At 45.2% G+C, this 27605-nt stretch overlaps 1 protein-coding gene across 2 annotated transcripts; it reads left to right on the top strand.

The window, feature by feature from the left end:
• The first annotated feature begins 9461 nt into the window (after positions 1 to 9461).
• On the top strand, positions 9462 to 26571 carry LOC147610586 (uncharacterized). Of its 2 annotated transcripts, none has more exons than XM_086786058.1 (5): positions 9462 to 10433; positions 24593 to 25057; positions 25139 to 25513; positions 25625 to 25692; positions 25785 to 26571. In XM_086786058.1, the coding sequence occupies exons 1-5, from the start codon at positions 9648 to 9650 to the stop codon at positions 25972 to 25974; spliced, it is 1884 nt and encodes a 627-aa protein (XP_086642184.1). In that variant the 5' UTR covers positions 9462 to 9647; the 3' UTR covers positions 25975 to 26571. The 2 variants fall into 2 exon arrangements, with proteins under 2 accessions (XP_086642184.1, XP_086642185.1); XM_086786059.1 differs by having other exon boundaries at positions 25625 to 25748; positions 25827 to 26308.
• Positions 26572 to 27605: the final 1034 nt, after the last annotated feature.

Genomic DNA, 27605 nt, shown 5'->3' with positions numbered 1-27605 from the left:
GAGAGAAAGGAGAGAGAGGAAGGGTGGGAGAGAGAAAGGAAGGGAGAGAGGAGAGAGAGGGAGGGTGGGAGAGATGAGAGAGAGGGAGGGTGGGAGAGAGAAATGAAGGGAGAGAGGAGAGAGAGGGAGGGTGGGAGAGAGAAAGGGAGAGAGGGAGAGGAGAGAGAGGGAGGGTGGGAGAGTGAAAAGAAGGGAAGAGAGAGGGGCAAGGAAGAGGGTGGGAGAAGAAGAGAGAGGGTAGTGTGGGCTGGGCAGTGGTGGGACAAGGAGAGAGAGAGGGAAGATGGTGGGAGAAGGAGAGAAGGGAGGGTGGGAGAGCGAAAGGGAGGGAGAGAGAGGAGAGAGAGGGAGGGTGGGAGAAGGAGAGAGAGGGAGGGTGGGTGGCAGAAAGAGAGAGAGGGTGGGTGGGTGGGTGGGAGAGAGAAAGGAAGGGAGAGAGGAGAGAGAGGGAGGGTGGGTGGGAGAGATGAGAGAGAGGGAGGGTGGGAGAGGGAAAGGGAGAGAGGGAGTGTGAGAGAAGGAGATTGAGAGAGGGTGGGAGAGTGAAAGGGAGGGAAGAGGGGGGGAGAAGGACAAAGAGGGTAGTATGGGATGGGCGGTGGTGGGACAAGGAGAACGAGAGAGGGAGGAGGGTGGAGAGGAGAGAGAGGGAGGGTGGGCTAGGCTGGGCTCTGCGATGGTGGGCAGAGATGGTGGTGGCAATAGTTAGAGAGAGATAGTTCAAGTAGAGAGAGTGGACAGCCAAGAAAAGTTCCCTCCACCAAGCTCCCTCAAAAATCACACTCCTATCCATGTAGTGTAGAGTTGTTGAAAGCATAAGGAGAGAGGTCGAATAGTTGATGGCAGCTCGAATTCAAGTAAATGATCAAGGGCCATATGGATAGTTGGAAACAACCAACCATTCCTCATGCACAACCAAGTTGTGTGCACAAGGAAGTGGCAGCAAGAAAAGCCTTGGAGAAGCCGAAAGCATACAACAAGCAACTGAAAGAAGGTGACTGAATGATCAAGTGGTGGATATAAGTCTCCTCACCAAGGAAAGCAACACAAAGGAAACACAGAGAAAGCATAAAGGAAACATAGAGAGGACATAAAGGAAACATAGAGAGAGCATAAAGGGAACATAGAGAGAGCATAAAGGGAACACACAAGAAGCAAAAAGGAAACATAACTGAAGATCCAAGTGTTAGGGGAGGACCAATAAGAAGAGGATCCAAGAAGGTTGGAGAAAATCTATATAAGTGCCATTATAAATACTTGTATGATTTCATTCGGCCGGGTCTTTTTGGATTCAATATTTTCAGAATTTTTGTAAAACTTTATGCAATCTTTTTTCTATGAATAGGCTATTACAAAATTTCTTTGTTTTCTTCGGGATACTTTAATATAAAGTACATCTTCATGCTTGTTTTCTTCAGGAGACTTTAATACAAAATATATCTTTCATGCTTCTATACTTTCTATGTTTTACATGATCCGTGTCATTAACACATTCTAAACTGATAAAAAGCAAGAACATTCATCTAAGCGAGAGCAAGAGTAGAGAATAACCAGTTTAGACTTAGCAACCTAGGGCAGTGGTCCCTATCTTCCACCGAGATTCTCAACTAAGAGTAGGGAGGTGGATAGCTCGCATTGTTAAGCTCTGAGTGATAGTCTCAATGATCACTCCTTTCAAGGAAAAGTCAAGACAAACCGATTCTCGAAAGTGAGGTGAAAATTATAGCATCCACATTTGGCGATCTTGTTGGGGAGCACATTCATCGAAACACCAAGGAAAATATGCTATCAAGTTAATAGCCACTCGTAGAGAGAATGGATTTTACTCAAAGGTTATTCTGAATTAAAGCTCTCATAGAAAAATTAGTATTATAAGACATATACACCCAAGTTAGAACATGTTAGGAAAGAATTAATAGAAATCCTTAAGATAGCATATGCACAAGGTAGGAAGTGTTAAATTAGCGATAGAATATGGCCACTAGGATAACATTATAGGAGTAGAAAGAATACATCTAAAGCAAGAACAACGTCCCGGATAATGGAGAGGGGAGGAATGTGTGGCCAAAAGAGCTCAAAGAAGATGGGAAGCTCTTGAGGAAGAAAGAGGAGATGGGTATGACACCAAAAGTAGGGTGGACACCAAAGACCAAGGCAAGGAATTAGATCGAAACAAGCCTTGAAAGGAAACAAGAGAGAAGTGTGGAGGACATCCATCAACAAGGACAAGGAAAACAAAGAAAAGAGAATTGAACAAGTTTAGGTAGAAGAAAACAGTGAAAAACAAAAAGGGATATTCTCCAAAAGAAATGGCAATAAATGGGAAAGCAAACAATCTCAACCAAAAATAATGAAAAGCCCAAGAAAGAAAATTTCAAGAAATTTAGAGAGTGCAGAACCAATCAAAATGTCAATAGAAAAATCCATTCCAAAATACTAAAGGAGTCTAAGGGTACAAGTAAAGAAATGGCACCTAAAACTCAAAATAAAAAAAATAAGTAGGATGTTGAGCAATGACAGTTCATCTCAGTAGGAGGATTCAATTTGTCCAAGAAAAGACAACAAATGAGTGTAGAGTTGAGCCAAAAAAGCTAGGCAAGACAGGGAGATTTGGGAACAATTTAAAAATCTTAAGCTGTCACAGTAAACAAAGAGCCTTAGTTCAAAATGTATATAAGTTTTAGGAAGAAAAGGGCATGGCTAAAGAATAGGAGAGGGAACTACTAGATGACCCCGAGGTGTTGGCCAAAAATTCCACCAAATTCATGACAATGTAGTTCCAACGGTAGTTGTGAAGTGCAAGGAGATCATAATAGAAGGTTTCCTTAATAGAGCGGCATGTGTTCAACACCTATGAATGCTCAAACTAAAGAAGTTGAAGCTAGCACCTTTTTGAGGTAGAATGGCAGATCAAAGAATATTACAAGGATTATTGAGCAAGTAATATTAATGCTTAAAGAAAGAAAGAAAGAAAGTAATATTAACGTCAGAACGCCAAAATAGCACATGAGAAAAATACATAATTGAAAAACCATGTTGATTTATGTTACCATATTATAGTAGTGATGTGTGTGAACACACTTAGGACCGCCGGGGCACTTTTTCCCTCACTAGGAGGTTTTTTCCCCCGTGCATTGTATATACGCCCATTATCTTCTAGGGCTTGTTATCTTTCATTTTTGGCACTCATAATACACTACTGTGTTGTGCTCAAGCTTCCTCATCTTCTTGAAGTTGTGTGTGCATTCCTGCAACCCTAATTCCAACAATTGGTATCAGAGCAGGCTTCCTCCTCCCGGGCAGCATCACCGGCACCTGCCGCTTCATCTCCTCCGATTGCGACGAGGTTTCACGAGCGTCTGCAGGTTAGTATATGCCGTGGGATAGCCCGTAGGGCTTGTTCGTTTCAGAATTTTGATCTGAAGTCATTTCGCCCTCCGTTTTTGCATTCCAAGTACTGCGCAGGCAAAATCGTCCTACTGTGCAGATTTTCTGTCAAGATTAAAATCTGCAGGACAGGTGCCCATTCGTCTGTTTTGGGCTGTGCTACATAGCACAGGTCGATTTTATACAGGTTTACCTCTTACAGACAGCATTTACATCTAGTAGTACAGTCATTGGCCATGGCTGACAACAATGATGTATTCCGCATGTTGGCTGCGGAGGATAAGTTGGATGGCACCAACTATCCATTGTGGGCATATATGATGCGACATGTATTGGTAGCAAAGGGGTTATGGAACATTGTGCAGGGTATTGATGCACGTCCTATTGTGGCTGGGAATGCTGCAAATACATCAGAAACAGGTACTGTTGATGATGGTGCAGGCACAAGTGCTGTAGCAGCTGTTCGAGAACCACCACTTTCAGCAGAGCAGATTCGTTGGGATGGTAGAGATGCGCAGGCTCATGCCTTGATTGCGCTGTCTGTCAAACGTACCATTATCCCACATATTCGCTCCTGCAGGACTTCTAAGGATGCTTGGGATGTACTTGCCACATTGTATCAGGCAAGAAATGAGGCTCGTGTTGCTTATCTCCGAAAACAGTTGGAGAGTGAGCATATGAACGAAGGTGATTCTATGGATAGCTTTTTTACAAAGATCAAGGATTTCAAAGAGCAGCTCATTTCTGCAGATGAAATCCTGTCAGACAGTTCACTTGTGCAGACTGTTTTGAATGGTCTACCAGATTCTTATCAGGGTTTTGCTTCCACTCTTCGCTTGATGATGAAAGGCAATCCCAATGCCTTATCATTTGAGGAGTTAGTTTCTGTTTTGCTGCAAGAAGACCAGTCAAGGCAAAACAGGAATATTATGCGTGTCGCAGATCAAGCTTTCGTTGCTAGTCAGAGAAGCGGGAAAGGTAAAGCTGGCTTTTCTTCTAGTAAGCAGAAATCTGCAAATGCTGCGCAACCAAAGAAGGAAGACAAAGATGAGAAGAAGGGTGACAAACAGAAGACATTTTGCAAGTACTGTAAGGGAAATGATCATGTCATCAAAGCGTGTCCTAAGCTGGCTGCGAAAGAGGCTAAGAAGAAAGAGGCTGGTATGGCTGTTGCAGATGCCTCTCCTTCTAACAATGAATCTGCTAATGTTGTGCTAGATACAGAATGGGCATTCAATGCGCAGTGCAGTTATGACCCATCTTTGCATGACACATGTATGTCTGCAGTAGATTCAGATGTATGGTACTTTGACAGTGGTGCCACTAAGCATATCACCTCGCAGCGCAGTTTATTCACTTTCCTTGAGTCTGCTCCCACAGGGAATACTGTCACTTGTGCCAATAACTCCTCTTATCCCGTTGAAGGAGTTGGACAGATTGTGCTGAATGTTGCAAATGGCAACACCTTTACACTTTTTGATGCATTGTATATGCCAGGGATCAAAAAGAATCTGCTGTCAGTCTCCGCATTTGCCAAAACAGGTTTGGTTGTAAAATTTGTGGATGACAGATGTACTGTTCATGATCTCTCTTGTGGTGACATCATTGTAGCATCTGGTTCACTATGTCGAGGGCTGTATAAGCTCAATATGGATGGCAAATGTGTAGAGGATTCAGCATGTGCTATTATGGATACGCAGGCTATTTCAAATGCAAAACTGTGGCATGCACGTTTTGGTCATCTGAATTTTGCAAGTTTGCTGCGCCTGCAGAAATCTGAAATGGTATCTTCTTTGCCTAAGCTTGAGGCACCTGTCAAGCATGTTTGTGAGGGCTGCATATTGGGTAAAATGCAGCGTACTTCCTTTCCCAAAGATGGATCAGTGAGAGCTGAACGCAGATTGCAGCTTGTTCACAGTGATGTTTGTGGTCCCATGCAAACTCCATCATTTGGAAACTACCTTTACTTCGTGACTTTCATTGATGATTTTACCAGGCATGCATGGGTATATCCTTTGAAGGCAAAGTTCGAAGTGTTAGAGATTGAGGGCTCTAGGAATATGCCTAGATGGCTGGTGCAGACTTTGCGTGACAGCAAGTTGGATGCCCCTTTGTCTAGTCGCACTCGTTCTGGCTCTCATGGTGCCTCTTATGCGTCAGATTGTTATGCATTGGCTGTTTCTAGTATGTGCGATGAAAGTGAGCCTGTTTCATTTGATGAGGCACAAAGTTCAGAAAATTGGATGGCTGCTATGCAAGCAGAATACGATGCTATTATGAAGAATAGTACATGGTCTTTATGTGACTTGCCCCCTGGCAAGAAGGCCATTGGCACTAAGTGGGTATACAAATTGAAGCGTAAGCCTGATGGCACAGTGGATCGCCATAAGGCTAGGCTTGTTGCAAAAGGTTATGCTCAAAAGAAGGGCATTGATTTTGATGAGACTTTTGCTCCCACATGTCGTATGACCACTGTTCGTAGCATCTGTGCATTAGCAGCTCATAATGGTTGGAATGTACATCAGCTGGACATAAAGACTGCGTTCTTAAATGGAGATTTGCATGAGGAGGTGTATGTATCGCAGCCTCGTGGTTTTGTTCAAAGAGGGCAGGAAAACAAAGTGTGCAGGTTAAAAAAGGCTTTATATGGTTTAAAGCAAGCTCCACGAGCTTGGTATGAAAAAATACATGCATATTTGACTGCACATGGGTTTCAGAATAGTCCAACAGAAAGCACTTTGTATGTTAAACGTGTGGATGGTGTACATCTAATCATTGCTCTCTATGTCGATGACATGCTGCTCACAGGACCAAATGAGAGTCATATTGCTGATTTTAAGGCTGATTTGAATGCCTCTTTTGAGATGTCAGATTTGGGGCATTTGCATCATTATTTGGGGATACAATTTAAGCAGTGTGATGGAGGTATTGCTTTGTGTCAGACAAAGTATATTGAAACATTGTTGCGGAGATTTGGCCTTGAAGACTGCAAGCCTATTGCTACTCCAATGGAGACAGGTTTGAAGTTGAGTCTTCATGATGCTGGAGATCACTTTGATGTCACACTCTATCAGACAGCTGTTGGTTGCCTCATTTATGTATGCATTACGAGGCCAGACATTCAGTTTGCAGTCTCACAGGTGAGCAGATTTATGCATAGCCCAGGCATTAAGCATTGGCAGGCAGTGAAGCGTATCTTTCGCTATTTGAGTGGTACTCGGCATCTTGGGTTGTTTTATCCCAAGGGGGGATCATTGCCGCCAGATTTACATGTTTTTTCAGATTCTGACTGGGCTGGTTGTTATGACACACGCGTGTCCACAAGTGGTTTTTGCTTCATGCTTGGAAGCTCATGCATATCATGGTTGAGCAAGAAGCAGCCTACTGTGGCCACTTCTAGTTGTGAAGCTGAGTACAGGGCAGCTTTCACAGCTACGGTTGAGTGTGTGTGGCTCAGACGCCTTATGGCTGATTTGGGTGTTGGGCAGCCATCTGCCACCACCATCTTCACTGACAGTCAGAGCGCATTGGCAGTTGCGCGGAACCCAGTGTTCCATGCTCGTACGAAGCACATTGAGGTGCACTACCATTATGTCAGGGAGAGACTCTCTGCAGGAGAGATCAGTTTGGCTTATGTGCCAACACAGGATAACCTTGCAGACCTTTTCACAAAGGCTCTGCCTCGTGAGAAGTTCGAAGCTTTTCGCAAAGCTTTGGGCTTACTCCCTTTTGTGGATTCGTCCACATAGCTAGACACTTCCCTATACATGAGTGCTAGCTCTTGTTCACCGCATCACTCCAGGGGGGATTTGTTACCATATTATAGTAGTGATGTGTGTGAATACACTTAGGACCGCCGGGGCACTTTTTCCCTCACTAGGAGGTTTTTTCCCCCGTGCATTGTATATACGCCCATTATCTTCTAGGGCTTGTTATCTTTCATTTTTGGCACTCATAATACACTACTGTGTTGTGCTCAAGCTTCCTCATCTTCTTGAAGTTGTGTGTGCATTCCTGCAACCCTAATTCCAACAATTTAGTGCTAAAATTTATATGGCTCATAAAAGAAAAAACGTACATGAAAACATCTTACTAATCTACTTGTAAATCTGTAATGTCAAGTATTAATTATAATCACCTCCACTAAAAATCTATTGGTCTTTTTTGGGTTTTGTCTTGGGTTTCTCTCTAGGTTTTGGAAGTCCTCAATAAGCACTCTACCTTCATAATAGATTGCCCACTTGCAAACTCCTTTAACTTTGGCTAATTTCGTATTCTTCTGCTTGAGTTGCATTGGGGTGAGTTCCTCAACAATGCATATCTTTGTACCCTTAAGTTTGTGTGATTTTTTAGGGCTCTAATCATATCATTTTTGTAATGCTAAGTGTGCATAGTTACTTTTGTCTAAAAATTAAGGAAAATACTAGCTCCTGATCATTAGCACTGCTGCATGATGTAGTTGCTCACCTAAGTACCCCTCCTAGTCTCCATCCATATACCATGTATCAGGTAAACCGCCCATACAAATCCAAAGAGATGTTGTGACTTCTAATTTGGTATTTCTCTCAAATCTTCCTTGACCACCTTCTTGATGCTACTAGGGTGGTTTCGTGTAAATCTTGTTGCATCTCTTTCTTCATCGGGATCCCACTACAAGGCTTGGATTGCTTTCTAGAATCATAAGTCAATCTTCTACTTCTTGAAGCTGCATGTGGACTACAACACTTTCTTCTTGAAGTTGCATGTGGACTACAACACTTTCTTCTTGCAAATTGTCAGTTTGTTTAGAGTGGGTAAACAAACCATTCACTTTGTCAAGCAATCGGAGGTCTTCCAAAGTGACCACAAAGGAAAGCTTGGCTTATTTGTGCAACCACTCTTAAGACTATTTGAGAACCCACTTTTATAGAGGATGAGGTACAAGCTTATGGAGTGTAAAGGATTAGGTACCTGTCTATGTAGTGTAGAGGATGAGGTACCTATCTATGTAGTGTAGAGTTGTTCAATGCATAAGGAGAAAGGTCGAGGAGCTAATGGTAGCTCGAATTCAAGCAAATGATGAGGGCCAAATGGATAGCTGGAAACAACCAACCATTTCTCATGCACATCCAAGTTGAGCATGAGAAATGTGGCAATAAGAAAAGCCTTAGAGAAGCTAAGGCTTTTCTTATTGAGGGCCAAATGGATAGCTGGAAACAACCAACCATTTCTCATGCACATCCAAGTTGAGCATGAGAAATGTGGCAATAAGAAAAGCCTTAGAGAAGCTAAAATCATACAAGAAGTGAATGACTGAATGATCAAGTTGTGGATATAAGTCTCCTCATTGGGGAAAGCAACACAACACAGAGAAAGCATAAAGGAAACGTAGAGAAAGCAGAAAGGAAACACAGAGAAAGCAAAAAGGAAACACAGAGAAAGCATAAAGGAAACATAATACAGAGAAAGCATAAAGGAAACATAGGGAAAGTACAAAGCAAACATAATTGAAGTGATTCAAGTGCTCAGGGGAGGACTAATAAGAAGAGAATACAAGAAGGTTGGAGTGTCATATATGAGTGCCATGTGACATCAGCTACTTATACGATTTCATTCAGTGGGATCTTTTTGGGTTTGAGAGTTCCAGAATATTTAGTACATCTTATATGCAATCTCTTTTCTAGAAGAGGGGAAGTTTTTGATGAAGAAAGAGGAAATGGGAGCAGGCCTAGCCTAGGGTAGAGGCTAGTAAAATCATGATGACAATGCAAAATGTTATGTTTTTGTTGAGGTGTTGCAATAACATTAGTTAACCACCACTGATGTTGTAGGGTAGTAGTGGTTAGGGTGTTCCACTTTTGAGCCCTGCTAGCTACTCTTTTTTTTTTTTGAGGATGGGTGAGGGCTTCAAACCATGGCTCTCAGCCATCGGGCTCCAACTCGTCCCAACTCAGGTACGCCATCAGGCTACACCAACTCGCCCCAATTGAGGTACCCTGTCACTCTACACTTGCGAGTTGTTAAAAGAAAAACAATTTTGAGTATGACATTAGCCACTTCAACTCTTCAAATTTATATGCCAAAGTGGTGAGTGCACCGAAATTTTTAAAAGTGTGTTGTTTCTGTAAGCTCTGGAGGTATTGTGAACACTGGCACTCTCTTCCCTCTTGGATGAAAATAGGAAGTGGGAGACGAAGGCCTTGGAGCTGCCCCATGCCCTTCCCTGTCTCTTTTCCCTCCCCGCCCCCCCCGCCCCTCCCCCCCTCCATCATCTCTACCTCATGCGAGTGCCTGTGCAGCCCTTGTGGAGGCTCGGTTTGAGGCCCCCCATGTCGCCTCCTGCAATCTGCTGCCATCACTCCCATGCCGTTATTTCTTCTTCTTCTTCTTCTTCTTCTTCCAACTCGGCCTCTTTCAACAGGCTCTCTGCAGCTCTGAATAACAGCAGCATCGACAGCTGCGGTAGTCGCTGTAGCTCTCCTACCAACATATCCCGCAATTTGACGAAACCTCTTCTAAGCTCTAGAGTTCTAACCCTAACCCTGGTTAAGCCTGTGAGAAAGGAGCCGCCCAGCGGCAGCCTCCTACTGCATCAGAGGGGGTGCTACTCCGCATTGCAGAGATGTTTCTGCCATGGAGGTACAAACGATCGGCCGGCTGTAACCCCAAACACATGGGCGCAGGAAGAGAAAGAAGAAGAAAGAGCAGACCATGAAGAAGAAGAAGAAGAAGAAGAAGAAGAAGAAGAAAGAGGAGGAGGAGGAGGAGAAGAAGATATCAGTGTTGCAGACTCCACGGCCGCCCTGCCTTGCAACGAGGGTGATGCCAAGGCCGCAGCAGAAGCTTCTTCTTCTGACGCTAGGGTTTCCAAGGAAAATAGCATGCCAAAGAAATCCGGGGCCATTAGGAGCCTGACAGAGAGAAGGAGAGGCTTATTCAGTCGCCATTCGCAAGGGAGAATCCCAGACCTTCTCACAGTACCTGGTATAGGCCCTCGCAACATGGAGAAGCTCGTGGCTAAGGGAATCGGAAAGGTTGCAGAGCTCAAGCAACTCTATTTGGACAAGGTATGCTCCCCCATGCCTTGCGTGTTTGGAATGCTTTGTTGAGGGGGTCTCACAGTAAATATATACAATATGCTCAGTAATTGTACAGCTTGCTGCAGGGGATGTTTTTGGGGAGATCATACATTATGGTAACTACTGTATGAGTTAGGTGCTGGTAGGTTGCTTCAGACGAGGGCAGCAATCAATAGGGAGTGAGCAGGCTGGACAAAAAAATAAATAAATCCAGTTGCATGCTTGCATACCGGATCAGCTTGGTGGCAGACTGTAATAAGCTTATTTCTAGATGCCTGGCACGTTGAATGTTTGTAGATCATCGAAAGGTCTTGCAAGGGTTGTCCAATGCCCTTGTCTGTACATGTAAAGCTTGCCATGCTGTTGTAAAGATGGTAGTACAGTCTTACCATAAGCACATTGAGCTGTAGATACTACTTAAATTCATCCAAGGTTATGTTGAGGTTGCCTCCCTGTTTTGGGTTCCTCTTTCATGATACTGAAGTGTTTTGAACACCATTGATGTCCAAAGGTTGCAGTCTTGTCTCCTTGGAGTATGCATCATGGCTGCTCATATCCTGGGTTATTGTGGAATGTTCACTTGGGCTGTCACACATTTTTAATGGGGATGTTGGCTGGTCATGCTTTCCTTTCTATTCCCGTGAAAACGTGTAGCTCACATTCTCACAATTTGCAGAGCTATCTTTTACATCAAATTTAATTTGTTTTTTCTCCAGAAAAGTTCCTCCTATTAGTAAAAAGAGAGCATCCGCTCACGAGTAAATCACATCCCCCCAAAGGGGTATACTGTACAATGAAGTTTATTGTCCGCTTGTGTTATTTCTCATATCCTGGGTTATCGTGGTATGTTTACGTGGGCTGTCGCTCATTTTCTACGGGGATGTTGGCTGGTCATGCTTTTCTTTCTATTCCTTGAAAACTTGTAGCTCACATTCTCACAACTTGCAGAGGTATCTTTCCCAAAGGGTATGGAGGTGGTTTGTCCGGATAGAGTGGATGGTCTTTGCAGCTGGGGTGCTTCTGTCCTAGATGGCTTCACTGCACTGCGTCCACAGTTGTGCCAGGCAGCGATGCTGCTAATGAGCTCCCACCTCTGAGTATGAGGGATCCAAGGTGCCACAAGAGCCATGGGCAGTGATTGCGGTGATTCGGAGATGGGTGAGCTTAAGTGCAAGACCATTAACATGCTGCTCATTATGGGTCTACCTCTTATAGAGTTTGGCAATGATGCAATATGGACTATTGTGGATAGACCATTTTATACCCGTGAGAAAGATTGTAAAATCCGATCATATGGTTAGGATCTTTCTCTCGCAAGTTTTTAAGCATCATGGAATGCCCAAGTCCGTTGTGGCAGACAAGGATCCCATAACCTTGTTTGTTTTGGAGAGCCCTATTTGATAATATGGGCACAAAGCTTACCATTGGGAAATTGATGGCTAGACTGTAGTTGCAAATTCAGCCATACTTGATTTACTCCAACACTATGTGGTAAACCAAAAGAGCACGTGGAAAAAGTATTTGTCCTTAGTGGAGTTTGCATACAACAATACGGAGTAGTCTTCCATTGGCAAAACTCACTTTGAGGTTATCTATGGGAAAGTGGTGTTACCATCCATCCTCTGGACAAAAGTTGGAATTTTTTCAGTGGATGAGTATGTGCGTGATTTGCAATACATCCCAATGGTCGAGTTTGCCTACAATAGTGCTAAGCATTCAGCTACTAGTTACAATCCGTTTTTGTTGATGTACGGTTACCAACCTAGATCTCCGGTAATTGTATCAAGACTTAAGGGTATAAAGATTGATGTGGGTAGAGATTTCTTAGCAGATATGCAAGAGATGCTAGTCAGTGCATGGGAATCTATCAAGAGTGCTTAGGATAGAGCATGGCTTTATGTTGATAGGAAGCGTTCGTCGAGGGAGTGGGAATGCTTGTTTATCTATGGATACCCAAGAGTTCGGAGACGTTACAGACGGGGAAGGTTGGAAGCTGTCCCCTAGGTATTGTGGACCTTATCAGATCCTAAAAAGGATTGATGAGGTGGCTTATAGATTAGAAATTAGAATTGTATCCTAATGTAAAAGTTCATCTAGTTTTTCATGCGAGTAGACTCAAGGAGAAAGTGGGAGCTGAGGATAATGTACTTATATCTCAAGAACTGGTAGAGGTTGACTTGTCCTGTTTTCCACATGAAAGTCTTGACACATGGTACTTTGACAGTGGTGCTTCTAAACACACAACGTCACAAAGGAATTTGTTTAAGAAGCTTAGAGGGCAAAACGGTAACATGTGCAAACAATTCTTTTTATCTAGTCAAGGGAGTTGGTGAGGTGATCCTCACAAGAGCAGATTGCACGGACTTATGTCTTCCAAATGTATTGTATGTTCATGGGATTAAGAAGAGTTTAATGTTAGTCTCCTCTTTTGCTAAAAGAGAAAATGCAGCGAACTTTGAGGATGACGGGTGCACAGTCAGAGACCATGAGTGGCTATACATTAGTCACATCTGGCGCATTGTACCATGGGCTATACCAGCTTAATAGGTTTGGCAAGAGAGAGCATGATGCTCATGTGGTTTCTACTCTAACACTTGCTATGCAAGAGGCAGAATTGTGGCATTCTAGGTTTGGGCATGTTTTGGTGGCAGCTCTATACGACGCATGTCCTACACTGTTTGATGCTTTTGCATATTGGGTAAAATGCACAAAAATGCATTCCCAAAAGATGGATCAACAAGGGCTGTGTGGAAATTACAGCTTGTGCACAGTGATGTGTGTGGTCCTATGTGGACACCATCGATTGGGAAGCATGTATACTTTGTAAGCTTTATCGATGACTACTCCAAATTTGCTTGGGTATATCCCATGAAGGCAAAATATGATGTATTTGCATGTTTTCAGCATTATGTGGCATAGACTGAAAATCAAACAAGTTGCAAAGTGCAGTCCCTTTGACAGATGGAGGGGGGAAATACATGTCTATTGCTTTCAAAGCCTTTTTGGTAGAAAAGGGTAGAAAGCATCAATGCACGATGCCATACTCTCCTCCGCAAAATGGGGTTGCTGAGAGAAAGATAGGTCATTGATGGAAATGGCTAGATGCATGGTCAAAGGGAAAGGCTTGCCTCACAAATTCTAGATGGAGGCAATCATGTGTGCTACACATGTTTTAAATAGATGCCCTACCAAAGCATTGAAAACCGTAATGCCATATGAGGCCTAGTACGAAAGAAAACCTAAAGTTGATCACTTTAGAGTTTTTGGATGTATTGCTTATGCACATGTACCTCAGCAAGTGTGAGGTAAGCTTGATGACAAAGCTACTAAGTGCATATTTGTGGGTTACAACAGTGGTAGTAAAGGGTATTGTCTCTATAATCCTTCCACACAAAAGGTTTTGGACAGTAGACGTTGAATTTGCTGCAAGAGAACATGCAGATGTTGCTTGCATGAGTACTCTTTGTGATGCAGATGAGCTAGATTCATTTGAAGAGGCTCATAAGGATGCGCATGTTAGAATGCACAACGGAAATGAAGACAACTGCTGTAGAGAGCAAAATGCAAATGAGAGAGGGAGAGAGAAGCTGTGTAACTCTGCTCTATATACACAAGAAAATCTCGAATATGATACAAAACAATCTTCTGATTCCAAGCCCTGAGAGCTTGCTTAAGACCATACAAGGCTTTCTGTAGCCTGTAAACCATCTCCTTTGATCTTGGAACCTCAAAGCCTTGAGGTTGCTCAACATACACCTCTTGAGAACGGTCCGAATCGTGGTCATCCTCACTGTCGGTGCAAAGGTATCCTCATAGTCGATGCCATGCCGTTGAGCATCACCCTTAGCCACAAGTCTGGCTTTGTGTTTATCCATCGACCCACCAGCTGATGTGTACTTGGTCTTAAAGACCCACTTGACACCAATGACTGACCGTTTTGACGGCCTTGGAGCTAACTCCCAAGTTTTATTCTTCTCAATGGCATCGAGTTCCACTTGCATGGCTTTGCTCCAAGTATCTTGAGAAAGAGCTTCCTTTACGGAAGTGGGCTCTTTGTCCCGCATGATACGAGACATCAAAGCATAGTTTACCTATAAGAGCTCCGTTGAATGGCTTTTGTCACGAACTTTATGCGATCTTCGAGGTTCGTTCTCTGTGGTCCACTCGGAGGGAAGCTCTGTAGTAACACCGGACTCCCGAAGGGTGTCTAATAACCGCCTGGGTACTTGAACAGAACACGGAGCCTCCTGCTGCTGTGGGGGCTCAACTCCAGTTGCGGGCTCAACCTCTACAACTGACTGAGGCTGTCCAGTTGGAACAATAGACTGGGAATCATCATCAGACTCATTTGGGTCTCCAAGAAGTGGCGGCTCATCAAGAGTGGAAGATGGAACATGCTCATCAAAGACAACATCTCTGCTGACAACAACCTTGTTCCGCTCTGGGTCATACAACCTGTATCCTTTGGAAAGAGAGTTATATCCCACAAATACAAGCTTCTAGGACTTCAAGTCAAGCTTCCCCCTCTGCTTCTTTGGAATGTGAACATAGACATCACTCCCAAACACACGAAAATGGGGGACATCTAGTTTCTTGCAAAATAAGCCTCAAATGGAGTCATCTTTGGTACTGAAGTCGTTGGAGATCGATTGAGGATATGGACAGCCGTAGCCACAGCCTCTCCCCAAAGTGGACGAGGAAGATCACGATGCTCTAGCATCGTCCTTGCTATCTCCACCATAGTCCGGTTCTTATGCTCAACCACTCCATTCTCTGAAGGCGAACCTGTATTGGCCAGCTCCCGCTTGATGCCATGTTCCGCATAAAACCGCACAAACGCATTGGAAGAGAACTCTCCTCCTTTGTCAGCCTCCTTGGTCAGCCTGAAGAGTCTTTATTTGCAATCTAGACTCTTTCTCCACCATAACATGCCACTCCTTGAACTGAGCAAAAGCTTGGTCCTTTTGGGAAAGGAAATAGACCCATGTGAATCTGCTACAATCATCAACAAGTGCATAAAATACAAAGAACCTCCCAAGGATGGGGTCTGCATAGGTCCACACAAGTCAGTGTGTATCAACTTCAAAGGTTTCGAAGCCCTCCTAGAAGCCTGCTTCGAAAAAGATTCCCTGTGCTGCTTACCACGGATGCAAGAACTATAGCGTCCTTGCCTGCTGCCAATATCTGGCAAGCCATCCACCATTTGGCCCCGAAAAGTCCGCCGCAGTGCATCCACATTCAAGTGGCCAAAATGGAAGTGCCACAAGTCATCGATTTGAGTGCCTGTCAGAGAAGAGAGTGCTGAGAGTTTGTAGATACCGTTCTCCGCTCCGCCTTCCCAAACAACTTGGCCTATTTCTTTGTCTTGTAGAGCAACAGAATGCTCCTCGAACACCACCCGGAAGCCAGTCTTACAAACCTCATGCACTGACAGTAGATGAAAACCAAGTGCTGGGACGTAAAGATCACGAGTTGCTTCCCCCCTTTGCCATCGGGAATAATCTCCATCCTGTCCTCACTATGAATCGGTATAGTGGAATTGTCACCAATGAAAATGCGACCTGACTGTCATTTAAGATCCTGTAAGAACTCATGGGACAGAGTCATGTGCCTGGAAGCATCACTATCAAGAATCCACTCTCGAGTATCCTTGGCAGTGAAGGCAACTGCCTCCTTGCTCAAAGAAGATGAAGCATCTGGGTCCAAAATCTCCACGTGCACTAAGGCGTGAGTCTTTGCAGTTGAAGCTGAAGAATCAACACTCTTCCCGGTATTCCGCTTAGGACATTTTCTCCAATAGTGGCCTTTCTCGCCACAATCGTTACAGGTCCGCTCGGCCTTCAATTTCTCACGGTCTGAATCGGGCTTCTTCTCAGAAGACTTCTCCGATTAAGACTTCCCTTTTCCCTCACTGTTGTTGTTGTACGACCTTTTGACTGTTGGTCAGTCAAGGCCTAAGAACCTCTGCCTTGTGGAGGGTTCGTAAAACGCTCTTCTTGGTCCAAGACCATAGGCACAAACTCCTCCCATGTGATGGTGCTGAGCTTGCCACTGGTGATCAAAGAGGAGTAAAATGCTGAGTACTGAGAGGGCAAATGAGACAACAACTCTGAAGATATCTCTTTCCTAGCCTGAAGAACCTCTTGCTGAAGAGCCTGCAACTTGTTGATGTGCCCGCATTGTCGAAGGCTTTGCAGGTTTCATCACCCGCATCTGCACTTCCAAGGCGATCCGCTTCATGGGTGATACCCTGTTATACAGAGAAGCCAAATTCTATACAGAGAAGCCAAATGTTGCCAAATCCCTCTGGCCAGCGCATATGCTTTATATGATTAATCACTTGTGGTGTGCAATTAAGGAAGATGAAAGAACGCACACGAGCATTGACACGATCCCACAACTGTGCCTGAGCCTCCCGTTCTTTCCGAGTAGAGGGTAACAACTCCTTGTCCTCCAACTCCGGCCCTGGAACACCAACCACAATGAAATCAACCGAGTCATAAGACTCCAAGACAGACTCCATCATTACCTTCCATATGCCGTAGTTGTTCCTGTCCAATTGTCGATCCATTAGGAACGTGGGGAGTGTAGGGATTTTCACGTGCTTCTCAGCCATCTCAAGGGTTCACAAGGTCTTGTGAAGGGAGGGTGGCTGGGAAAAAAAAAGACGAAGAGGCTGCAAATAGTATGCAAGGTGGTTGTCCAACGGTGATGGCCGCCTTCTACCCGATCTCCAAGTCCCGAACAGCCCAAGCAATCTCCAATTAGCACCACAAATCAGCAAATCCTCGAGGTCCCACTGTCTCCAAACTTCAAGCCACTTGGGGTTCTGATACCATGTCAAAATACATAGCGGAAATGAAGACAACTACTGTAGAGAGCAAAACGTAGATGAGAGAGGGAGAGAGAAGATGTGTAACTCTACTCTATATACACAAGAAAATCCCGAATATGATACAAAACATGTGTGGGAGGTAGGGCCAAATATATATGGCCCTAGGCTGCTGGTCGTACAGCCCACAACAGGCTGACAGAAGCCTTGACTGCTCACGACCAGCAAAAAGCTCAGTCGGCTAGAATACATGTAGCCGGCCAGCATTGAGTGTCAGGTCGGGTAGCACCAGAGCAGTTGGCCAGCAGTAGATACAACCGACAGCCAGAAAACAGTCCTCCCACACCTAGCAAAAATGGGAAAATACTATGGAAAGTGAGGAAAAATGGGGGAACACCTGAAATGGGCGGGCACACCTACAACAGAGACCCTGGTGTAATGTACAGACAGGAGATGTCTGTTAACAACGCATTGGGTGCAAGCCATTCAAAATGAGAAGTACAAGGCCAGGCTTGTGGCCAAAGGGTATGCCTAGAAAAAAGGCATTGATTATGATGAGACTTTCGCACCTACTTCTCGTATGGCCACAGTTAGATGTGTTGTTGCATTGGCTGCCCATCATGGATGGAAAGTGCATTAGTTGGACATTAAATCAGCTTTTCTCAATGGGGATTTGCAAGAAGTGGTTTATGTAAATCGGCCCATTGCTTTTGAAATGCCTAGTCATAAAAACAAAGTGTGCAGGCTTCGAAAAGCACTTTATGGTCTCAAACAAGCTCTCGGAGCTTGGTATGAGAAAAGACATACTACTATTTGGGCATACAATTTGTGCAGGCAGATGTTGGGATATATGTATAGCAATCAAACTACATTCAAAAGCGGTTGCACAAGTTTGGGTTTCAGGATTGTAAGCCCATCTTTACTCCAATGGAACCAGGGCACAAATTGAGCATGTATGATGGAGAGCCTTTTGATATGAGTGGTTACAGCCAAGCGATAGGCTGCCTCGTATACTTATGCAACACACATCCACATATTCAGTTTAGTGTTTCCTAATGTAGCAAATTTATGCACATCCCAGGTACAAAGCATTGGCAAAGTAGTGAAGCGGATCTTCCGCCATCTTCAGGGCACCTTGGATTTTTCTTTGGTATATCCTAGGGGAGACATCTTGTAGTTACATGCTTACAGTGATTCAGACTGGGCTGGTGACTATGACACACGATCCACCAGTGGGAATTGTTTTGTTTTGAGGAATTCATGCATATCATGGCTGAGCAAAAAGCAACCCATTGTTGCCACATCTACTTGTGAGGTTGAGTACAGGGCAGCCTTTACAACCATAGTAGATTGTGTATGGCTGAGGAGATTAATGGTTGATCTTTGTGAATGTCAATAGACATGCACTATCATACTCACTGACAGTCAGAGTACTGCCAGTGTTTCATGCACGCACCACACACATTCCAATGCAATCCACACCTTTGTATCACCATCCATCACCAACTCTGTGATCTCTGTGTATTGTGTAGTTTTGTGTGTAGCTGCAACTTTCTTGTTGCTCGCTTTATGACAAAGTAAATCAAAGCCATCGCTTGGGCATCACGAGTATCCCATCTCTTCTTCTCATCTGAGCGAGGAGCAGGTGTTGCTGCTTGTTGAGCACCACAGCCAAGTGTGTTAGGTGTGGTGTCTGTAGGGCGTACATCTCCACCTGATACATAACCCCATAAACCTTTGGCCACAAGAAGGTTTTGGACCATGAAACTCGACAGGGAGTAATTACTGGCATCCAGTTTGTCCTATTGGGACAAAACCCCTAATATATCAGTTGCATTCATAGCCATACTGCTGAAATCTCTCTGCTGAGAGATATGCAAACACTTGCAACCAAGTGTGCTGGAAAAAACACATGTTGGCAAAATTCCAATGCACCGGAGTACTATACCAAGCAATCACAAGTTCCCGAGCAAACTTTTTTCTCTAAATGCAAGGCTGTAATAAGTGTTTGGAGTGTCCTAATGACACTTGCAATGCAAATCCTTGCACATTCACTGCACAAATATCCAAACAAGGCCTTTATAATGAAAAGCCCCAAATTTATATGCACCAATGGGCTCAATTGTGTGTCAATTGCACATAAATCACAAAAGCCCCAAAATTCTGTGTACCTTGTAGCTCTAATTGTGCAATTAAGTACAAACTTCAAAAAAAGCCCCAAATTTGATAGAATCTTGCACCTTGAATTTTGCAATGAAGCATGTAATTCACAAAATCCCCAAAAGCAGAAATCCAAAAAAATGCCTGTGAGATGTTGGAGAGAGGACGGGAGCCCGCCGACTGACAGCGTTGGCAAAGAGAGATGCTGGTTGAGCCCGGCTGTCACGAAAGAGGAACAACGATGGAAGAGGTGCGGGCCTGAAGCAAGACGAAGAGGCAACACCCAATCGTGAAGGTCGCATGTCAGGGAAGCGACGGGGAGCTGTCGGATCACAAAGACTCCTGGAGAGGCCTGGAGAGGCAAAGCCCAAGGTCAAGAAGGCACCCTGCTAAAGAACAACCCCAGCGTGGCGGCGAACAGACGACAAATGTGCGGGCGGGATGACAGGCCCCCCCCCCCTCGTGGTGGGCTGAGCGGAGTGATGGCGTGGGTGTTCCTCGCCAGCGGGCCTAGTGTGGAGCTTACAACCGCAGTGGCTCAGCCAACACCTGATGGACTTTGGGAAAGAGCATCTATTGCTTGCACCACTGCGTGAAGTGTGTCCACCACGTGCGCAACTTTGGGCCATATGCAGAAACTCAGGCAGGTCTGTCACCTGGCAGGCTTCGTATGTTGGTCCACCGTTGGGTGGTCAGCAAGCATTGGTTGGTGAACCAGAGCAGTGTGGCAAGACTGGGTGGCGAACCAGAGCTCCCCAAACGAGCATTGTGACAACAGACATGGCGAGGGCAGGGCTCTGATACCAGTGTTGGCCCAGGAGAGCTGCAGCTACACACAGAAGTATATAGTACACAGAGATCACTGAGATGGTGATGGATGGAGATGCAAAGGTGTGGATTGCATTGGAATGTGTGTGGAGCTGAGAAGTCAACCCACATATAATATCAAAGTATAACAATAATAAAAAGCTGTCCTTTCACACCATTGTCAGAATACGCAGCGGAGATGATGACCAGATCTGGGAACACGAGCAAAAATGCAGGCAAAAAAAACAGCACAAGAGAGAGAGAGATGTAGGCGTGTAACTCTGCTCTGATATACACAAGAAGATCTCGAATGATACAAATAAGGTATGGGGACTGGGGGCCTATTTATATGCCCCCAGATAGGCAGTCGGCCTGCTGAAGAGGCCTCCACGACTGCATCAACAGTCGGCCAGCAGCAGATCAAGCCCACGACTGCATACATCCAGTCGGCCAGCATCACAGAGGTCCACGACTGATGTCCAGGTAGTCGGCCAGCTACTGATCCTCCAGCCGCCTCAGGGCTGCCTCCCAAGCCTCAGAAAAATGGAAAAAAATAGGGGAAAAATGCGGGGAGTGAGGAAAAATGATAAAACACCTGATAAGGGCGGGCACACCCACAACAAAGGCCCTGGTGTATAAATCTAGACAGGAGATGACTTCTAACACCCCCTCTCAGCTCCTGGCTGTGAAACCAACCACTGGGAGCTGGGGTGCCGCCTGAGCAAATCTTGAGAGAGCGACTTCGTGAAGAGGTCCACCGTACTGTCCTCCGTCGAGAACAGAACTCCAGCAAGATGTCATCAGCAACGATCTGTTCACGAACAAAGTGCCTCTGGATGACCATGGGTTCCTCCAGTGGAAGCCCAAACCTGCAATGCAACCTCTGCATCGTCACCACCTCACAAATAGCATCACAAACAGCCCGGTACTCTGCCTCTGTTCTCGACAAGGCAAAAGAAGACTGTCTCCAACTGCTCCGTAAAACTGCTCCTGGGCCTGAAGTAGATCCCCTCGTGTCCGGATCTCCTCCCCAAACCGAGTCACTCCAACTGTGGAGTCGGACTCCATCCAACAATCCCCCTCCTGTGTACAAGAGTCCATGATCCTTCGCATGCCGCAGAAACCACAGGAAACACAATCCTGCCTCCCAAAGAGTCATCCGCAACCATGAGCTCAACCGCCTCATCAGGAAGCTCCCGTCCAATCTGGTGTCCATCAACCAGATCAATGAACCATACAGCTTCTGAGTCATAGAGACATCACACTGCTCACAAGGATCAACACCTGTTACGGTGCACAAACAAGTCCTGGAAGCCTGATGAAACCTGTCAACCACCCCCTCTGAATCCGGAACCACAAAGCCTGGAGAAATCACCTCCTTTTGCAAGTAAGCACCTGCCACCTGCCTGGCTTTCTGGAAGGTCCCCGTGGAAAGAACATCCTCATCAATTGGAGGTTCTATGCTCCGAACACTACGAGACATCAGAGCATGAGTGACCTGTTCAGCTTCCTCTGACTGACGAACACAAGAACTACCAACATCAGTACTGGAAAGTTCCTGCCAACTGCTGCCATCTACTGGCAAGCTATCCACCACCTGGTCTCGGAAAGCCCGCACCTGCAACGTATCCACACTTGAGTAGCCATTACCAGACTGCCACTCATCACAATCCTGGGGACCTGGGAGAGAGAGTGTTGAAAGCCTGTAAACTCCATTCTCCACTCCGCCTTTCCAAACCACTTGGCTTGTTGCTTTGTCCCGGAGAGCAACAAAATGCTCATCAAACTCCACCCGTACGCCAGTCTTGCAAACTTGATGCACTGACAACAGATGAAAACCCAGTGCCGGAACATACAACACCTGGGAGGAATGCTTCCCCCTTCTGCCATCAGGAACTATCTCCATCCTGCCCTCACTGTGAACTGGGATAGTGGATGTATCACCAGTAAGAATATGACCAGAAAGCCTGCAGAGATCCTGTAAACCGGAACGGGAAGGAGTCATGTGCCTAGAAGCACCACTATCGAGAATCCACTCCCAAGTATCCGTTGCGGAGAGTCCTCCAATCTCCTCCCTGCCTGAAGAAAATGAAACATCGGTGTCCACCACCTCCAGGTGCACAAAAGCCGGAGTCTTCATGATTGCTGTTGAGGAATCTTCACCCTTCTCGGTCTTCCACTTGGGACACTGCCTCCAATAGTGGCCTTTCTCGCCACAATCATTACAGGTCCTCTCTGCCTTCAGTTTCTCGCGGTCAGCGTCGGACTTCTTCTCAGAAGACTTCTCCGATGAAGCCTTCCCTTTGCTCGAGTTACGGCCTTTCGACCGTTGGCCAGTAAAGGCCTCCGAACCTCCACCCTGAGGGGGGTTCGTGAATCGTTCCTCCTGGTCCAGGACCATGGGCACAAGCTCCTCCCACGTGATGGTGGTGAGCCTGCCAACCACTGGTAATCAAAGAGGAGTAAAATGTTGAGTACGAAGAGGGCAAGTGCGACAGCAACTTGATGGCCATGTCCTCTGACGATATCTCCTTCCCAGCCTGAAGAACTTCCTGCTGAAGAGCCTGCAGCTTGTTAATATGCTCCCGCATCGTCGACGACTTGGGCTCATAACTTGCATCTGTACTTCCAAGGAAATCCTCTTCATGGGCGATACCCTGTTGTAAAGTGAGGCCAAATGCTGCCATATACCTCTGGCCAGCGTCATATGCTTTACATGATTGATTACCTGTGGTGTGCAGTTGAGGAAAATAAACGAACGGACCCTGGCGTTGACACGATCCCACATCTGTGTCTGGGCCTCCGGGCCCTTTCGGATCGACAGTAACTCCCCTTCCTCTATACTTCCGGCCGTGGAACACCAACAACGATGAAATCGGCGAGGTCGTAGGACTCCAGAACAGATTCCATCATCACCTTCCATATGCCGTAGTTGCTTCCGTCCAACTGACGGTCCACCGGGAACGTGGGGAGTGTCGGAATCTTCACATGTCTCTCGGCCATCTCAAACAGATCTGCCATAGCGGGGATGTACTCTGAAAAGGGTGGGTGGGTGGGAACAAAGAAGAACTAAAACCTGCAAGTGGCTGTCCAACAAATCAGCCCGCCTTCCTCTTGCACCTTCTCTTCCCGATCAGCCCAAAACAGTCCACCAATCAGCCACAAAACAGTCCCCCTCTTGCTCACACAAATCCCAAGACGAGCAAAAACGCAGGCAGAAAAAACAGCACAAGAGAGAGAGAGATGTAGGCGTGTAACTCTGCTCTGATATACACAAGAAGATCCCGAATGATACAAATAAGGTATGGGGACTGGGGGCCTATTTATATGCCCCTAGATAGGCAGTCGGCCTGCTGAAGAGGCCTCCACGACTGCATCAACAGTCGGCCAGCAGCAGATCAAGCCCACGACTGCATACATCCAGTCGGCCAGCATCACAGAGGTCCACGACTGATGTCCAGGCAGTCGGCCAGCTACTGATCCTCCAGCCGCCTCAGGGCTGCCTCCCAAGCCTCAGAAAAATGGGAAAAAATAGGGGAAAAATGTGGGGAGTGAGGAAAAATGATAAAACACCTGATAAGGGCGGGTACACCCACAACAAAGGCCCTGGTGTATAAATCTAGACAGGAGATGACTTCTAACAACCATGTGTGCTAGGGGGAAAAACGGAAAGGGAAAAAGTGCCCCTAGATGCCTTGTTCACATGTGGCACTACAATCATGTAATATATGCCAATAAGGGCTGGCCTAGAGCTTTAATCCCTCTGCTAAACTCAAACGTATATGAGGTAAACTAGCCATGATCAACTAATGGTAATGCCTGCCTTGGGAGATACTGATCTGATGGCCAAGAGAATATCAGGCCTCTGTAATGTAAGCATGTCATGGCATTGAAGAGCTTTCTGGATTTGTATCTGTTGGGTGGAGGGTTGTGATTATTTGGGTTGGGGGCGTCTGGTCCGCAAAATAGATCAAGCTCTATGATTGAGGACCCCTTTGGCACGCAGGCCGGACCGCTAGTGCGGGTGCTTGGCTCTGATGTGAATGCATGTAGACTAAAGAAATCTGTAATAGCCCTTTGAGAAGTATCATGCCGGGTCTGCCTCTCAGTATGCTGTCTCAATACTACATCCCTATGATATCTGAGCTCCAGCAAGTACATGCCCAGGCCTCTTTCACCTGTGCGAGTGGACAAAACCCCTCGGAAAAGGCAATGGAATCTCCCCCGTGTCTCATAGTGGGCCGGACAGCTAAGAATGGAGAGAGAGAGAGAGAGAGAGAGAGAGAGAGAGAGAGAGAGAGTATTTTGGATACATTGTTGAGAGAGTATTTTGGATACATTGTTGCAGTTTCGTGGTGATGGAAACGACAAAATGATTCAGTATCTACAAGGATCTGTTGGTATACTACATAAGCATCATGCAATGAGCATTACAACCTACATAAAGGACACGGTAGAGAGCGAATTGAAATCACAAGAAAGTTCAAATTTAGATACTGCTGCAAAGAAGAGGTTAACGTTTTGTATTGAAGGCAACATAAGCGTTGGCAAGACGACCTTTCTTCATAAGGTGACAAATGAAGCAATTGAATTAAGGGATCTTGTGGAGATTGTGCCAGAGCCTGTTTCTAAATGGCAAGATGTTGGCCCTGAGCATTTCAACATACTGGATGCCTTCTATGCTGAGCCCCAAAGATATGCATACACATTTCAGAACTATGTCTTTATCACCAGGTTGATGCAAGAACAGGAGTCAGCTGGAGGTGTAAAACCGCTTCGGCTGATGGAAAGAAGCGTCTTTAGTGATCGAATGGTAAGTAAATCTTAGTTTGTCGTAGGTAGTCAGAAGCAATGGCTATGAAGTGTTTTTAATGTAAGATGTTCTTGTATGTAGGTATTTGTGCGTGCTGTCCATGAGGCGAAGTGGATGAATGAAATGGAAATTAGTATCTATGACTCCTGGTTTAACCCTGTTGTCTCTGTCCTTCCAGGGCTAGTTCCTGATGGGTTTATCTACCTCAGGGCCAGCCCTGACACTTGCCACAGACGATTACAAATGCGGAAAAGGCCCGAGGAACAAGGTGTCACTCTTGATTATCTGAGGGGTTTGCACGAGAAACACGAGCAGTGGCTCTTTCCAGCAAGCAGCAACAGTGAAGGGATCTTCTCAGTGACTCCACCACCTCAACTGATTGAACCCCTTCCGCCAACACTTCAAGATCGTGTCTATTACCTTGAAGGTGAACATGTCCATTCTTCCCTTCAAAAGGTGAGCAATGGTGTATTACATAGACTCGCTCTCCATGTTTTTGACATGCTCGCCTGGTCGCTCTATCTGTGCATGCTCGATCTTGAACTTGTTCAAGGATTTCTGCTATAGGTACCTGCTCTGATCTTGGACTGCGAGGCGAATATCGATTTTACAAGGGATTTTGAGGCAAAAGCAGAGTATGCCGCCTCTCCTTTTGGATTCTACCTCAGCCGTGCCTTCATTGCATATAAATGTAAGATGTCTTACTTGTTTGGTTTGTTGTTCTCAGTTATGCGAGGCAGGTTTCTGAGTTCTTTGAGTATGTGAAAAGGACAAAGGCTGTGGAAACAAAGGCAGAGTCACCACAAGATATGATCTCCAGCAGGGGCTTATTGCTGCCTAGACCAAGTGGGCTGTTCATGCCAGATGGTTCTATGTTGCATTCTCAGGCTTTGAAGTCATTTGACTTGAGACACTAGGTATCCACATTCCTTAAGTAAGGATGCAGAGTCTGCTTGTCAATGCATAGTCAAGCTGGGCAAAGTACCATTACAAACATGGAGCATCTAATTTTTCAAAGCATTGGAAGGAAAGAGGAGTCATAACTGCAATTATTGAAGATAACCTTATTGCATATGATATCCTCCTCAGTTGCTTCTAGTGGTAGAAGTATATTTTCTAGTGGAGTTTTCATGTATTTTTAAGGATGATAAAATATTTTACAATATTCACAAAGTGGCTCATTTTGAAGGAAACATCTCGGCATGTGCTGCCTGCCACCTCCTATGAAGGGTTGATGCGCTCTTAGCAAAATGGCATCACTGTACATATCTGGTTGACCACCCTCTAGGCATCAAGTTATGGCTTATGTCTTTGTCCACATATGATTGTGGGTGAGTAGCCTCGTAATTCAAATGTTTCCTCTGTCAACCGAAAGAACCAAAGTAACATTGGCAGGGTCTGAGATGGTAGTGCCTAAAAAGTGTCAGCCTCCTTTGCCCGGCAATGGCTTTGTCAAAGAGAGTTTGTGGAAGAATTGTGGGAAATGTTGTTCAATGAATCATGCATTCATACCGTTACAGAAGCCTTTATTGAGTTGCCTACAACTTCCAAGACCTGTAAGTATATTTAAAAAGTTTCAACAATGTCATTATCATGCGTCTCTGTCAACAAGGCATACATGAACCTCAGTCTTCCGAATCCTCATCAACTGGTCGGCACAGATTTGCTGCAACATTTTAGTTGTGCCTATAAGATTGGTCTTACATGTTGAGATTCTTTGGTGCCGCTTATGTCCCTAAAATAATGGTCTTGCATGCTGAGATTCTTTGGTGTGGGTACATTTGAGATGTGCATGGGAATTTAGTACGAACTTCCAGTTTTTAAATTTAGAAGCTTATTAGTTTGTGCTGGAATTTTTTTGGGTGCTGAGCACAAATGAGTTGAGCATTGGTCAAGTAAAATGATCTCCAAGCGTTAAAACCTAGAAGAACTTTAGTGCTGCTTGATTGCATTGCCAGGGCACACAAAAGCCATGTGCATGTTTCGTCAAATTACCAGTTTGATGTTTATTCCTGCATTCGTCGTAAAAGAAGAACATCCGCATAGGTGGAGTACGACGAAGCTCTCAAGTGGATTGATGTGTACAACCCTTGAATGAGGTATAGCACAAAAATAGGAGGGGGGAACCCTTTCGAGCTGACTGCTCTCAGAGCTATAGTAGAAAAATAAGAGGGGAGATTGCCTCCCGAGGAAGTTTACATGGGGTGGGGAAAGAGGGAGGGGGGGTGTTGTTTCTGGATTGGGTCAGTGCTTACTAATATGCAAGAGGTCTTTATACAAGACTGGGCGTTCCTTTTGTGCTATTATTACATGACAATCTTTTGCTAATGCACATGTCTTTTGCATTGTTTGTATGTGCACTACCCTTCAATTTGATTAACTTATATTACTCTTTGATATCTATTTCTAACACTCTTAAGGCTAAAAGTACTTTGCATTAGCAAATAGTTTTTATCCCCACTTGCCACAAAACCGCTATCCAAGCACACTAGTCATGTGCCTTGCCTCTAATGAAAGCACTAGTCTCCTGCTTATTTTTCATGCCCAA

Source organism: Cibotium barometz, chromosome 49, assembly GCF_041138505.1.
Source record: "Cibotium barometz isolate CiBa-2024 chromosome 49, ASM4113850v1, whole genome shotgun sequence".
In the NCBI taxonomy this organism is placed as follows: Eukaryota; Viridiplantae; Streptophyta; class Polypodiopsida; order Cyatheales; family Cibotiaceae; genus Cibotium; species Cibotium barometz.
Note: the sequence above shows the minus strand (reverse complement) of the source record. Positions and strands in the feature narration are given on the sequence as shown.

What these genes read in the sequence shown, in the direction of transcription:
- LOC147610586 (XM_086786058.1), top strand. Translation starts at nt 9,648, where the DNA reads ATGCGAGTGCCTGTGCAGCCCTTGTGGAGGCTCGGTTTGAGGCCCCCC. An exon ending in AGCAACTCTATTTGGACAAG is followed by an intron (nt 10,434 to 24,592) that starts GTATGCTCCCCC and finishes ACATTGTTGCAG; the next exon opens with TTTCGTGGTGATGGAAACGA. An exon ending in GATTTTGAGGCAAAAGCAGA is followed by an intron (nt 25,693 to 25,784) that starts GTATGCCGCCTC and finishes TGTTGTTCTCAG; the next exon opens with TTATGCGAGGCAGGTTTCTG.